The 15,695-nt window shown below is 37.0% G+C and overlaps 1 protein-coding gene across 1 annotated transcript; it reads left to right on the top strand.

Moving 5' to 3' along the window:
- Window positions 1-13,700: 13,700 nt before the first annotated feature.
- Window positions 13,701-14,633, top strand: LOC116734348 (C-C motif chemokine 4-like). Its single transcript, XM_032585676.1, has 3 exons — window positions 13,701-13,871; window positions 14,071-14,182; window positions 14,357-14,633. The coding sequence occupies exons 1-3, from the start codon at window positions 13,793-13,795 to the stop codon at window positions 14,481-14,483; spliced, it is 318 nt and encodes a 105-aa protein (XP_032441567.1). The 5' UTR covers window positions 13,701-13,792; the 3' UTR covers window positions 14,484-14,633.
- Window positions 14,634-15,695: the final 1,062 nt, after the last annotated feature.

Here is a 15,695-nt window from a genome sequence, read left to right as displayed (position 1 = left end):
GAGTATACCTCGAACTTTTAGAGTTAAGGTTTGGGTTTAAAGTTGGAAACTCAAACCTTCCAAAGGAATGCTCGTCATTCCTTTGCAACTCCTCTTAGCAAGAGCACAGCTGTTAGCAATGGAAAAGCTAACAGCAAATTGCTTTCTATCCTATGCCTCTAAACAAAGAGTAAACTTATAAGTAGAGATTAAAAAGTGTGTCATTGTTGATTGGGATGAAAAATGTCAGGAGTGCAAAGAAAAGTTTATTCCTGCAGCTTTCACAATGTTCTATGGTTGTAGCCACACCGAATCTTAACTTGTATTTTGGGTGCTTTGTTTAATTTTTCAAACTTGAATCCCTGAAATTCTGCCTGCCAAATACGATAGTGAGAAATTAAAGGATATTTGTTTGGCAACTGGAGATAATTGTAGAGTTTATCCAACAGACCTAATCCAATAATGTTGTATTTTGAACAGCAAAGTCACAGCACCTCCGCAGTAAAGAAGATTTAAATGAGAATCATGATTAGAAATTAGGTTTCTGGAGATTAGTCAAAATCGTTCACTTACACAAAAAAGCTACTGGAAAAGGAATAATACATTGTTATATTTATATTTACAAAGTTATTTTGCCATTGGAGTTCATGTGCGTTCAGTCTTAAATCAGCATCCAATAAAAAAAAAAGAAAAAATGTACAAGAGTTAAAATAAAATAAACAATTTTGCACAAAGGGGAGTAGACCTACTGCATTTCAATACTGTTTTTTGTTGTCTCAGAGTAAACCCAGGAAAAGCCAGTGAAAGAAAATGGCTACTATACAGTAATTCAGATGCATTTCCAGCTCATTATTTAAAGGATAATTTATTAAATTAATTGTGTTCTGTTCAGCCCTGACTTTGATAAATAGGGTGTGAGATCCAGCATGGTATGGAAATTGAAATTTCTTCAGATTGTTTTTTTCCCCTCTGTATCTTGGGGTCATTTTGGGGAGGATCTCGTTCTACGGTGTGTGACACAGAGCACATGATAAGTTAGTTATTACTTCTGCTCAGAGCTACAGTGGAAATGAGTTGGTGAAATAGGAGATTCCAACTCTGGCCATCTTTTTAGGACAGGAAACAGAGCGTGTGATTCCAGCCTGGGACCACAAGCATTTCTGAATCATCCAGGGATTCTTAATGTATGCATGTTGATGTGGCAGGAGGCCAGAGGATCCCTTTGGACTGTGACTTACAGGCTCTGTAAACCTTCAACACACACACACACGCACACACCCACGCCAACACGCACGCACACTGGCCACATGAAGTGAAACGCAGCAATCTACTGCGCACACAGGACAGGCTGTACTTGTCCACCACTTCCTGTCAATTCCGCTGTGACCTTCATGGTTTCTCCCACAAATGTGTGCATCCTCCATTCAGTAATTTTGTCAAAACAAAGTTTTAGTGCATTAGTGCTAAAGTAAAGAGACATGCATATACAACATATTTGTGCTACTATTGTTTTTAAGATTAATAAGATCAATGAGAGAACGTGGCAGCCATCTATTTTTGCTTAACCTGCCGGCATTAAAAAGCTGTTTCTAGATAATGCCCCTAAATTTAATTTAGGAATAAGGAAAAAACAAAATTTTCAACTATTTTAAGTAGATTGTGCTTATATTTCCTGGAACTCTGCAGTAAGATAATGAAGATACTTTTTTAAGATTACCAAGAAACAGATGGACATCGAGGAGCCAAAGTGTCTTAACTTAGTGACAGATGATTTTTATTTTATCAGTTTTATCTTTTCAGAAGGAAAAGCACCTACAAATCTTGTACTGTTTTGTCAGCAGCAATAAATGAGGAACATCAGTCAACAGAAACGCCTAAACATGTGTGTGTATAGGCGTGTGTGTGTGTTTCAGTGCAGTAAATGTGTGTGAGTTATTTGAGTGGCTGGTGAAGAAATACACTTGGGGAAGCCATACATCAAAACAAATTTGGATCAGGAATTTTTAAAAAAAAGTTGGGTGGAGAGGATTCTCGTTCTTTCACATCTCACCCTCGTACATGCTGAATGGGGAAAATGCACTCCTGCTGCTGACACTGTTGTGTTAACATATATGTACTTTGACACGTTTCCACATTTTCTACCCTTGCAGCCACAGCTTTCGTTGTATTTTGGGGCATTTTATCTGATAGACCATTAGAAACTGATGTATTTTTGTGAAAAAAACAAACAAACAAATAAAATAGAAAAGGCAGCATGTTTTCCATTGTTTTACAATGGAATATGACCTCTAAAGGCAGAAAAGCAACTTTAATTAAAAAAACCATACATGGAGGCTGATTCATTCAACACTTAGCAACTTCTTGGACTCTCCCTGAATCACTTACTGTCAACCATCCAATCCAGCCTGGATCTTCATCGGCTCAAAGAGTACACACAAAAGAACCTCTTTCAGAAAGAACTTGGTTTGATAGTGATCACATTCTCTTTAAAACACAGCGCAGAGGGTCATACAGGGTGTGGGTACCCTCACATTCTCATTGGTGCCATTATCTTTAGGTCCCACATGCAAGGCTTTATGCAAACCCAGAATGTGATCCCGTATCTTTTCTGTGTTTTCTGGTATTCGGGTCATTGAGCAATAAATATAAAGCGGGCTGAAATTCTTGGCAGGCGTTGATGAAGAGCAGGATGAGCAGGAGAGGATTGCTCGTTGCTTTCCGAGCCATGAGCGTCGTCTTCAGCAGGCTGGGATTGTGCCTTTTTGGCAGATCATCCATCCACGTCAGGTGTCAGATGATTTCCACTCTTCTTATCTGTGAAACTCAAACATCGGCACAGTTGCAGAGTTATGCCGCAGAAACGGTTGGTGTCATATTTCGAAAGGGAAAAATACGGTTATCTTTATTTTACACATTACCAGATCAACACACGGGGAGTGGTGGAGAGGCCGGTGGTAGTCAGACTACTTTAAATGGTGTCTAATTGTGTTTTGGAAAAATAACAGAAGACTATTACACTTATTAAATGTGAAGAAGTTTTAGATAGTTAGTGTAGGTTTTGGTGATGGATGGGTAAGCCAGGTTTCATTTCCTGGAGTTAATGGATGTACCAAGGGGCAGAGTGCCTGGAAGTGATTGTTTGTGTTTTGATAGGAGCCAACTGATCAAGACAAGAGGAGAGTGTGTGCTTGTAGTAGATCACAAAGTCAGATGGGTTATCAGGTGGCAAGGAAGGGTGGGCGGACATCTTGGTGGTAAGAGAAGAGCAAAGAGGGAGATGGATCGGAGGTTTCTGAAAGTTATTTTATGCTTATCTTCAGGGGTGGTGATATCCTTAGTGATTTCCTGGTGGTCTGAGATGTTGAGAATGAGGCCTGAGGACTGATGGGTTGTGAGGCTGGAGGAGGAAGAGCCAAGACTTTTGAGTGTGTGTGGAAGTTAATATGTTGTGTGAAACTGAAGCAATGTTGCAGATCCAGGAGTTCTGTGGTTTGCAGTTAAAGTCATTTATGCAGAAAGAAACCAACATTTCATTTGTGTTAAGAAAAATTGTATTTACATTTTGAAAAGAGGTTGCATACATTTGAGATGGATCACTATGGGACGATGGTATTTGTGAGAAATTATGTAGAAAAAAATTGATGTGAAATAAATATGACTGATACTTTTTGTGACGTTCTGCTGTGGATATTCAGTGCAAATAATTCAGGGGAGAAAATGACACCAAAACCTCATTTGTTGCTGTATCTGTTTTTAAAAACATTTGTTGTCTTTATATTGTTTAACATAAAAATAATGAATTGTCACTTTAACTTTGTTTTTTGCTTTTTGTCCTGTAACAACCCCAAATCCAGACCGTTCTTAATAGTAAAGGCAAAGTGAAAAAGGTTCTCTGAAAGCAGAAGTTCAAGGCTTTTGAGGTAAACAGAACAAGCCTGAACCTTACAAGGTATTTTTTGGGAAAGAAAAGATTATTGTTGAAGGTGAAAAGAGGGGAGGAGAGAGCAAGGATTCAACATGTAGAGAAGGAGATTTTACAATGACGCACGAAACTGGAGTGAAAGTGACGAAGCGAGGTCTTTTTCCTCTGAATTTAATTTATTTTGTTTCATAATCGTATAAGATATAAGTTGAATTTTGTGTGATAGATCAAAACGAAGTAATGCATAATTGTGAAGTTGAGGGATACCCCAAGCCAAGTGTCAACATATGTCAACAGGATAAATCAGTGTCATAATGCACTAATGTGTTCTTTGTGGGAAAATATCAAGAAAAAAATCTATTATTAAAAGAAAACCGTGAGGATTTAAGTTTAAACAATTGCTTCAAGTCATGTGGGGGAATACAGCAATTATTGAAGAAGGTTCTCTGATCAGATAAGCAAGATGAAGCAAGGAAAAAGACGGACACTCCACAACATGATGCTTTTCTCCTGCAGGGTCAGAGAAGGTGGTTAGAGATTATGAGAAGACGGATGGAGTCAGATTCAGGGATACGTTGAAAGGAAATAAGTCAGAGGCTCCTCCAAGCTGAGGCAGAAGTTCATCTTCCAGCAGGATAACGACCCCAAACGTCCAGCCAGAGACGGAATGTAACTATAGATTAAAGCATATTATGAAATAATACTGTTTTAGAATGGCTCGAGACCAGAAAATGTGGCAAGACTTTAAAAATTGCTTTATACATAAATAACTTCCTTCCACTGCACTGTCGTGTTTGGTCTACATTTCAGGATTCTGTTTGTAAGGTGAGAAAATGTCAAGTTTTGGGGGGTAGGAATACTTTTTCAGCTCCTTCTACACAAAACAGCCGAGTTAAAGAAAAAAACAAACTAAAAAAGACAGATTACTGCTAATGAATAATAAAGAGTGTACAGTTGATAAAGACGCCCTGTTAGCTGTGTTCATCCGTTTGCATCTTGTGGATAAAGCGGTCTGCTTTAGAAATAATCCCCAGTCCTCGTAAACTCTCCTTGAACCTCTTCCTGGCTTGAACAGAGGTCATGTACCCGGTCAGCATCCTGTAAAATACACACACACGCACACGCCCGCATGCACACACACGCACACACCCCCACACACCGACACACACATAAAGAAACAAACATCAACACACACGCATCCATGCTTGTTTTCACCAATCCAGTTTGAGCTTTGACTCTTCCTATTGATTAACATTTAAAAAAAAAAAGGATTTTATCACATTTTGCAGTCGGTTCTGATTCAAAGCTCACTTTTATCAGGTATTAATTTAACTAAAGTGCAGTAAATGCATCTTGTCTGCATAGTTCAGATATCTCTGAGGAAGAAATGAGCAGAACATTTCTCATTCCTCTGAATGCTATTGTGATTGGCTGCTTCCTCCACCGTCTCCTGATATCTGCTAGTTTACTTACAGGAAGTTCCTCTCTAAAAATACCAGATGAAATGTCAAATTTATGCATCGCTCGCAATAATATGTATTCTATCCATGAATCAAATACGCAAACAAATGTATTAACCTTATTGACAAAGCAACAACAGCAATTCTGCTTCTAAATTCATTGAAATTGAAGCTCCAAGTAGGAATCTGACCCCCTTCCCTTGAGTTTAGGGAGTGTCGCCTTATGTTTTACACATGCACTGGCTCGGTTATTGTTGTACGTGAATTTTTATCACAGTTAGATAAGATGAAGTCAGGATGAGGAGGTTTCTGATATGTTATCTGGGAACATTATGTTGTTGGTAAGAACAGGCACCAGATGGGCTCAGCTGTAGACAGCAGGACATCGCTTCTATTCTCACGCATGTACAGATTCTTTAAAAAAAAATTTAAAAAACGTGCAGTATGCAAGAGATGTCTTAATCATGTTCCCTTATAGACAAGACGTTTGCTAAGTAATCACAAATTAACAATTTATCCAATCATCATTAACTTTCATGAGAAGTTTAGCTGCTTTCAGCTCCCCCAAGAGAGTCCAGCAAGCACCACTAATGTCTCCTACACAGGATTCAACAGGACCAAACTTTTCTTTTACAACTTGTTGAATAAAACAAATCGACAAACTGGATTTATGCCACAATAAAAAGAGGATTTAAAACCTTTAAACGGCTTACCATTAAACTTTATACAGTAGAACATTTGACAAAGAAAGCTAATAACTCTGTTTGTGAAGAACAGGATTTCTGTCAACCTCAAAAGTTTTAGCCGTGACTAGTTTTCAAAAATGATAAACAAACAATGAGATTTTCTGGTTTCTGTTTGTTCCGCTTTGAAAGGCACATTGCCAAATATTTGCTAGCGATAGCTTTCCGGGACAAATTTGACAGAATTAGTCCCAAACACAATAGTAGGTATGATTAAGTTCCACACACACATCTATAAATTGTGATGTGATGACATTTTATATCTAAGTGATGAAGGCTTAGCCTCACAGCTCTGCAGAAACATTTATTCAGTGATTACTTAATCTCATAGGTAAACAAGTGAAGGAAGGGATTAAGATTGGGTTTCGCATTTAGCATTTAGACAATTTCATTTCTAATTTTTAGAAATAAAAATTTAACATTTTTACTCTAAAATTATTTACCCCTTGTCGGACATGTACTGATTTAAAGAAAAGATCCGTTCTACATACAGGTAACAATAAACAAATAAAGGGATATTAGATGCTGAATAGCCATGGATTTTGGATGAACAGTAATTTGCAGAAACTCTTAAGTAGTTTGAGCAAAAGTATCTTCTTCATCCTGGAAGGAGGTTCTGATTCCTCACATTATGCAGAGTTCCCTGAGTTTTCATCGTGGTGTTTCTCCAAGACAACCAGCCTGCTGGCAGAGAAAATGCTCCACTGTTAAACCTAATGTCAGCAAAACAAAGTAAGACATTTATAGACCAGACTTCTTTAAATCAAGCTTGCAACGTCTCAACAAAGACAAACAAAACAACTAAACCAGGGACTGATGGAATCAGGACAATGATACTTTCTCTGTGGGCATGAAGCATTCAGATGTGTTTATATATGTACAATATTCATCACTTATTAACTAAGACATATTTCTATGTTTTAGTCACTTAAGAGAAACAAAACTGAAGTCTGAATGGAAATATTCAAAAGGCAACAGACACTAAAATGTTGACAGTAGGGAAAATTATAATTGATTCATTCAATTAGGTCATTAACTTTGTCAGAAATTATGTGAAAAAAAAGTGATCAAGAACAACTTAAAAAAAAAAACAGCCAGATATTCTGCTCAGTAAGTGCAGCCATCATTAAGGAGGTTAACGGTGGTGGGGGGTTAAGAGGTCAAAATGGAGATGCTGAACAAACAACACAGAAGCAAGAGTGGATAACAGCAGTAGCTCATCTCGGAGGTGAACATAGTTCATGGCAGCAGGAGATTGGCATTAACTAGTTATTAAGAATAATTAAGAACAGTATTTAGATTTATATGTAGCTTGACAAAGATCACTGGGGGGGAAAATAATGTCTGCAATGTTCTTTGCTTTAATGCATGAAAAACCTGCCAAAATTAGCAACCATATGGCTCTGCTGGTAAAATGCACATCAGAAACAATTAGATCACTGATATGTGGTGGAGTTGGATCATTTAAGTTTCTGCTCTTGATTTAGCAGGAAGCTAATAAAGAGAATCTAAAACTGGAGGGACGTATGACCATTGCCTTTTAATTCTGACCAGAAGTCTTTATTGTGCTTTCTGATAATAATGTGAATCAAAGAATCAACTATGAAGAACCATCTACAAATGTATATTAAAAAATACTTCATACTTCTGCTCTGTGCTTTATCTACAGTCACCACAAAGTCGAAGAAATAATTTAGCAATGACTTGCATTTACTGCCACCTAGTGGTCACTTTAAAATTTTTGCCAATAGAAGATTCACTTGTTTTTATTTCAAAGTTAATTGAACATAGTGGTTATAATACATTAAAAACAGCTTGTGCTGTTGTGTTTTAGTCACAGACGGACTACAGTATTACTTAGAAAACAAGATATCATTTAAAACCCAAACAATCGTTGCTTTTTTGTTATGTGCTGAATGTTTCCTGTCAGCTTGATGTGGTTAACCAGTTTTTTTTTCACGAGATTCAACGTGCTATGTTGCTGCCTGCCACAAGCCAGTGTCATCTTGATTCTAGGTAAGGTTAACACATGATCCTCTCTCTAATCTGAGGTAACCACTGCCAATAAAAGAAACTAAAATCAGAGTATTATTCTAATCCATGAGTATTATTTGTTGTCAAATATTTCTCTATTTTCCCTATTTCAGTTGTTCGTTTGGTTTTTTTGTGCATTAGCACAGAGCTCTGTGGCAGCAATTCTCATACTACATGTGGTGTTTTCATTAGCTGTAACAGGAAAATCATCACACTTTACAGAAATAAAGGTTTGAAAACATCAATCTGTGTGTAATTTATATGTATAATGTTTCACTTAGTGTACTAACTTACTGAAATAAATCACATTTTCAAAAATATTAAAATGTATTGAAAATGGCTGTAAATGAAAAGACTCAGTTTTTAGGACTTTTTTCTCAGTTTAACACTAAATCAGATCAAATCTTTTCTCTTTGGGGGCAGTTAGGATCGCCAAAATTATTTCTATTTGTTAAAAGGAAGAATAACGAAAGGTGTTAGGTTTTCTCCCTTTTTCTTCCAAATGTAACAATTGTCATGATAGCCAAACACTTTCATTTTAGTTTCATCAAACCACAGGACTTGTCCCCAAATGTTAAGGTCTTTGTCCCTGGGTGCATTTCCTAACTTTAATCCTGCTTCTCATGTTGATTTTGGAATAATGGGTGCGTTCTCCCTGAGTTTCCTTTCAGCTCATACTGTTTTTACTTCTGCATCGTTGTTTTAACAGACAAATGTTGAACCTTTACCCATCTGGTAGTTATACCCAGAGATATACCAGACTTGTGAAAGTCAACATTTCTATTTATGCTCAATGCTTATATTGTATCTTTTGTCTTGCCTGAGAGACAGAGACCATGATGGTATTATCTGGGATTTCTTAAAAATGTTTAAAGGCTTGGTATTTAAAGAAAGTAAAGCATTATCTCATTACTCTGATTTTGACAAAATCTACGTACATTTTATTATCCCAACTAACCTAAGAAAAAGTTGAGTCTGATTTGATGTCAGGCAATAACAAGACATGTTATGTCTTTTTATTTTCTATATTTAATTATCTGCTTTCGACTTTAAATTTGCATACAATTGTTAGATTTATTTCTTTGCTTGGAGAAATTAGATTCATCTGGCGCAAAGTTGATACATACATGAAAAGTGTTCATCTGTTTCTGAGTTGCAAGGCCTTATTAGGTAATGAGTGAAATTTCGTTTCCGCTCTTTGAGTTGATTTTATTTCAACATCATGTAAAATCTAGTTCTCAGAATTTCTAACCATATTTCTTCCTGGGTAGACGTTAAGAAAAAAAAAAAATAATCGCAGACTAAAGGTAAGCGTATACGACGGGTAATTTTGCGGTGGGAATTTGCTGATCTGTGATACAGATGTATGCCTCTCTGCCCTTCTCTAACCCTCAAGCAGAGTTTCCATTTCACACTTTCCATCAAACCTCAGGTCCTTCGTGTCAGGTCACGCTCATTTAATTTCTATCATTTCTCCCAACATTTTTTGTATTTATTAACTTTGCTCTGAACTAGAGCAACACTTTGATTTGTAAAGCTTCACTTTGTTACTCTCAAAGATTTTTGTACTCATTTCATCAGTGGTGTGTATATTTCATACCGGTTTAATTTTAGGACTGAGGTTAAGGCCAAAGGATTTCTTTTTAGCAGTCACCGATTATGCACCTACAGCCCACACACCTGACTAAATGCCAAATGTGCAGCCTCTAAGGTTAGTTAGGCCTACTGTACATAGCTGAATTTTGCATTGACTTTGTTGGTTTTTACACGAGCATGTAGATGCGTTGTACCCCTGCCTCTGTTACAAACCACAGGTTTCCGTTTGAGTAAGCAGATGAGGAATTTATGCTGAAGTCAGTCTCCTGTTGGGTTTTTTTTTTATTTTGGTCTCTACAGGTTTGTAAAAAAAAAAAAAAACTTGAAGGAAATGTTTTCTCAATAGTCTGAAATAAAGAAGCACTAATAATTTAGTCATTAATTTAATTATTAATGCTTCTTAACAACCAAGTTAAAACTAACAAGGAATGAGGAGAACGTAGATAAAATATTCATCTTTGATCTTATTCCTCAAACCAAAAACTAAATTATTTGTCTTTAAAAATCAGGACTATAATTTCTGTGATTTACTACGCACTTACAAATAATTTGTAAAAAATGTCAGACATCCTGTGTCTCCGTGGTTTTTCTGCAAATTGATATGAAATTGTTTATAAACTTATAACTTGTATACTGTAAGTTATAGGGCCTTATAAAATTGTTTAAGCATTTTAAAATGCTTCACATTTTGTTGTGTTAGAATCTCAAACTTTAATATGTTTTATTGGGATTTTATGTGACAAACCAATGCTAAGTAATTCATAGTTGTGGGATGGAATGAAATAGAGATGCAGATTTCAAAATCTATTCCTAATACTAATTTAAAATGTGCAGCTTGTATTGTCAATCCCTCTTCACTCTGACAACTATTAATAAAATCAAATGGAGCCAACTGCATTCAGATGCAATCTAAGTATTAAATAGCCACCCTGTGTGTAATTTAATCTCAGTACTATAACTGTTCTGTGAAAGTCTTAGAGGGTTTTGAGCAAACAGGATCACGAAGACCAAGTAGCATAGCGGATAGCTTAGGAAGAAAATTATGTGGAGGTTTATTCAAAGAAGTACACAGGGTAACGCTGAACAAACTGGAGCGTTCCAGAACAACTATCAGTCTGGGACTCAACAAATTTGGAAATGGCATTTCCCCATGTCAAAAAAATGTTTGCATGTAGAGAAAATGGTAAACAGCTGGTCTGATGAGATCAAAATGAAAGGTTTTGGTTGACATGCAAAGGGCTGTGTGCAGTGGAAACACTAAATCTGGATATCACCTTGAACCCACCATTGTCATGTTGAACCATGCTGGTGGCAACACCACAGATATGGCCTTTACTTGTTAGTGCATTTCCTAATTTTTTGCATTTGACTTATGGGTATTAGAGTGATGGGGGGTTGAATAAAATAGAATAGACTTTAAAAATAATCAATAATCCATCCATTTCAGGATTATACAACACTTTTTGTTGGTGAATTACCTAAGTACCAATTAAATTAGTTACTGTTAATGGTTGCAATATGTCAGGAACTGAGTATGGTATTTATTTTCTAGATAAAAATTGTCTTTTTTTAAGCTGTGCAAAGCAGAAAAAAACCCCTCATCATATAACTATATGATGAGGGGTTTTTTCATACCCCTCATCATATATTATGATGAGGAGTAACATACTATATGATGAGGGGTATCATACTCATTATATAGTATGATGAGTATGATACTCATCATACTATATGATACTCATCATCAAACCTACATGGATTAAAGCCATGTAGGTTTTAATCTCAACAAACCTACATGGCCGATATGGATAACCCTTGAAACGTGTATCAGTGGCGTGAGTAATTTCGATTACATCAATTATTTTTATAATGGGATTTGTCTGCACTAAGTAGATATACTCTAATCAACAGTTATGGAAATATTTTAGTGTGACATCTTTACTGGATGTGTCAATAAAGTTGGTGTGTAAAGCATTAAAAGTTTTTAAATACAATCCCAATATGAACGTACTTTGAGGATATTGTTCTCTGTAGAGGATGAATATCTTCTTGAAGATATCATCAACTTTAATTTGAATCTAAGCTCTAAGATCGGTTTCTTCCATGGAGCCGATGATAGCTGGAAAGAAACAGCAGAGGATGAAAGTTTGTCGAGACGGGCGACCGTCTACGCTTCGTTGAGGTTGAGAGAGAACAGGAAGGCAGAAATGGCAATTGCCTACATACACGGAAAGTAACGAGAGTGAAGAGGTGATCGATACATCACGGGATGTCCCCATTAACCTAAACCAGCATAACTAAAAAGACATCTCAGGGTCTTCCATTAACTCTACAGTGTTAAAAATAGGGAAGGCGATTATACACCCAACCAAAACTGAAGCTGGTTCTTATGACAAAAGGAATTCAATATGTGTAGAAGTCATTATTTTACTGTGAGAGACTCTAGTGATCTGCAGTCTAAGAATAAAGGTCTTTGTTGAGGTAATATAGAACCTTGGGATCTTTAAAATGTGACAGTTTGGTCATAAAAAGCTTTAAATGTTAGAAAACCAATTAAAATTTATATTCGATTAATAATTTGAGAAATATAATCTCACCTGTCAAAACTCCTCAAAAGTCTTGTCTCATAAACCTGACCATGACCTGCTTTTTCAACAGAAGTTTAAGCTGGATTTGGTATGCTAGCTAATAACCACAATGTCTACTGTCGGCCCGTCACTTCCTGTCATCTCTCTGCTTTCGAACGTGTTAGAAAAAATTTCACCACGCATTGTGGTTAAAAAAAGCGATGTACCATCTCCCCTCATGAAGAAATACCCTGAAATATTGCATCAGTGCTCAAAGCACACCTGATGCAAGAAGAAAACGGCAACGAACCAGTGAAAAGGTTGGAATGTAAAGGACATTGGGAACCTTTTAACTTTCTTATCATATTGTCACATTCCTAACACAAACTTCAATGTTTTATATTCTTATATTATATTTTTATAAATGAAAACCCAGGGAAAGGTGTGGTGTGCATTAGCACTTAAACATGATGGAGTGCAATAAGTTGTATCAGGTGTAATTCAAGCTCAAAGCAGGAACCAATGAAAGCAAGGAACAGATGGGAGACGGGCTGGAAAGAGTTACAAAGATTTTTCTAAGGACAGCAGGGAACCACAGTGACAGCCATTATTCTAAACTAAAGAAAACATGGAGAGAGTGTTGAGAGTTTGGTTTTTCAACAACATCTGAAGCCCTGCAGGCCTCAGTTAGTGTTAGTGTTTATGAATAACAAGAAATTTGAGAGAAATCCCAACAAACTAGCAGTCAGGTGGTAGTAGTACGGTGGTCTGGGGTTGTCCTGCTGCTTCAGAATCTGGATAACTTACATGAGGTAATCCTGAAGGAATTCGTCCGGACAGTAAGACAATGATTCAAAGCACACAAGAAGCCCCATATATGAACGGCCGATTTAAAATTAAAGTAATCTTTTCATCTGACCAGAATGTTTTGCTTGCTTTGGAGTGGTCCACCCAGTCCAAAGAAACTTTTATTACTGAATATTAGCATTTTCTGTTCAAATTGACCTTTGTTTTTCTTTCTTTGACATTGAAGTTCACCGTGGGCGAAAGCAAACCATTAACGTGAGTAGTAACAGGTGGGAAAGCCACCGTGCATCTGCACATGCTGCACAGACATGCAAATGCTAAAGCATAAATATATTCACCCTTACAGGCGCATAAATGCCTGCATACCCGAAACTGAGATGATGCGGCGTTCTCAGTTTCAAAGAACTTGCCTGAAACCCACAGCACATCGCCCTTCCACCTCCCTTTTTTTTTTTTTACCCCGGGGCTTTTTCCCTCTTGAGAAATGTTGACCACATGACCGCAGGTTTTTTTTTTGTTGTTGCTTTTTTTTGCAGGTAAGGTTTTGTCATGGAACCTGTTCTTCTGCAAATACACATGCATGTGAGGTGCAACGCAATAAAAAGGGACTCTGAGTGGAGCAGACACACAGACAGCTCAGCCGGACCTGCAAGCACACCTGAGAGACACCAGACGACAGACAACATGGTGATGATGAAGAACTCCGTAATCATGGCGACCTGCCTTCTGCTTCTGTCATCCCTCGCTCTTCAGTCTTATGCCAGTAAGATCACCAGTTTCTTAACTAAACTATGTCATCATTTAACATCTTTGTGACGAGAGAACTTAATCTCTATTCTAGTTGAATTATTTTTGTCCCAATGAGTCTCGACGATGATGGCATTTCTTTTCCAGGTGGAATTATTGTTCTAGGTTTTATTTTTGCATGCAAAGTAAATTTTTATTTACACCAATCTTTGTAGATTCCTTCGGCCCAGATGAATGCTGTTTCAAGTTCTTTCCGAAGCGGCTGCAAAAGTCTGCGGTGGTGAACTTCAGATACACAGATGCTCTTTGTCCCATGGAGGGTGTGCTGTAAGTATCTCTAGATATCAGGAAACACTTTTAAGTTGAATCCAAGTAGTTCATTATTACTTTTTTTATGTGCCTAATGAAAAACAAATGCATGTTTTTATTGTTTTCAGCATTCACATGGCTTTCAACAAACAATGAGAAACTAATCAGCCTCTTTCCTCGTCTCTGTTGCAGTTTTACAATGAAAGCTGGTAGAGAGGTCTGTGTCGACGCAACTCAGCAGTGGGTGAAGAACATCATCAAAACCAAGGAGCTTAACCGGACCAAAGTGACCAACTCCACCACCACGCCGTCCCAGTAACCCTACCGACCCCGACCTCTCAATGTTCCCTCAGCCAAGTCAAAGTGCTGGTGGAAATATTTATCTTAAGCTCTCTCTACCTGTGCACTGACAATTCTATTAATATCTATATCTATATTTTTTTTCAATAAATGCAAAAATCCCCCCTGAGATGACTTGTGTTTTTGTTGTGTTAACTCATTGGCTTCATTTCTGTCAAACCAATTGCTAAGTTACATTTTTAAATAAGGAATTAGGAACTGACGAGCAAGAAAACACAAACAATCTATTTTTATAAACTTTTTTTTATGGCAAAATGACTGAAATTATCTTAAACCGACAAACCAAAGGGTCATGAAGGTCATCCACTTCAATTCATTTGAATTCAGTTGGCTTATTTGTTTCTGATTTACAACAAATGTCACGTCAAGAACTTCGTGAGACGTTCAGGAGCAATTTATGCCCATTCATATTTAAATTAATGCTGTAAAATGCACCACATCACAATTAATTGCACACTTTTCAGTTCTATCCACTATTCAGTTTATATTGCCAATCGGGAAAAAGTTATCTCCAATACCATCCGGCCTTATGGAAGATTAACCCTTCCTGAACCAAACTGTAAGCATTTGTTTAATAACAAATACACCAATATACGTGAGATGTATAATTCGTTTTCTGTTCAGAAAGAGAGAAACTCTACCTTGCTCTGATTCACACCATAAAGCATCAAAGTTCCTGTGGTTTCTGGTTGATGAAACCAGAGGAAGTTGTTATCTAAACCACAAAGATTTGACCCAAAAAAAACTGTTTCTTTTTTTGTTTGTTTTTTTTGTTGTATGTTTTTTTTTTTTAAACAAAAAATGAGAATTCAAAACCAAACAAGTTGAGTTCTTCGGGAAAACGTGCATGAGTGAATATTATTTAGTTCTCAGTGTTTTATTATGCTTGTGACTCATCATTACGTTTAGCAACTCTGCGTGTGTTTGCAGTATCTTTCCAGCAGGGGTCGCTCTTTTGTCTTGTACTGAAATGTTTCAAATCAGTCGTTCATATTGATCAGAGTGGACAGCGTCATAATTAGATTTGCTTAAAATCTCATTTCCAAGCACACTGCCGTCAGCAGAAGCTCAGTAGGGTAATTTTATGAGCATTCTTACCAGACAGGACTGTAATAAAACACATGTGCACAGTCAGTGATGCATGCAACTCGCTGCTAACAATTATTCTCAT

This window comes from Xiphophorus hellerii, chromosome 15, assembly GCF_003331165.1.
Source record: "Xiphophorus hellerii strain 12219 chromosome 15, Xiphophorus_hellerii-4.1, whole genome shotgun sequence".
Taxonomy (NCBI): domain Eukaryota; kingdom Metazoa; phylum Chordata; class Actinopteri; order Cyprinodontiformes; family Poeciliidae; genus Xiphophorus; species Xiphophorus hellerii.
Note: the sequence above shows the minus strand (reverse complement) of the source record. Positions and strands in the feature narration are given on the sequence as shown.

Bases quoted from the DNA above. Each gene is read 5' to 3' on its own strand.
- LOC116734348 (XM_032585676.1), top strand. From the start codon at position 13,793: ATGGTGATGATGAAGAACTCCGTAATCATGGCGACCTGCCTTCTGCTT. The intron at 13,872-14,070 runs GTAAGATCACCA...CAATCTTTGTAG, and splicing joins CGCTCTTCAGTCTTATGCCA to ATTCCTTCGGCCCAGATGAA. The intron at 14,183-14,356 runs GTAAGTATCTCT...TCTCTGTTGCAG, and splicing joins TGTCCCATGGAGGGTGTGCT to TTTTACAATGAAAGCTGGTA.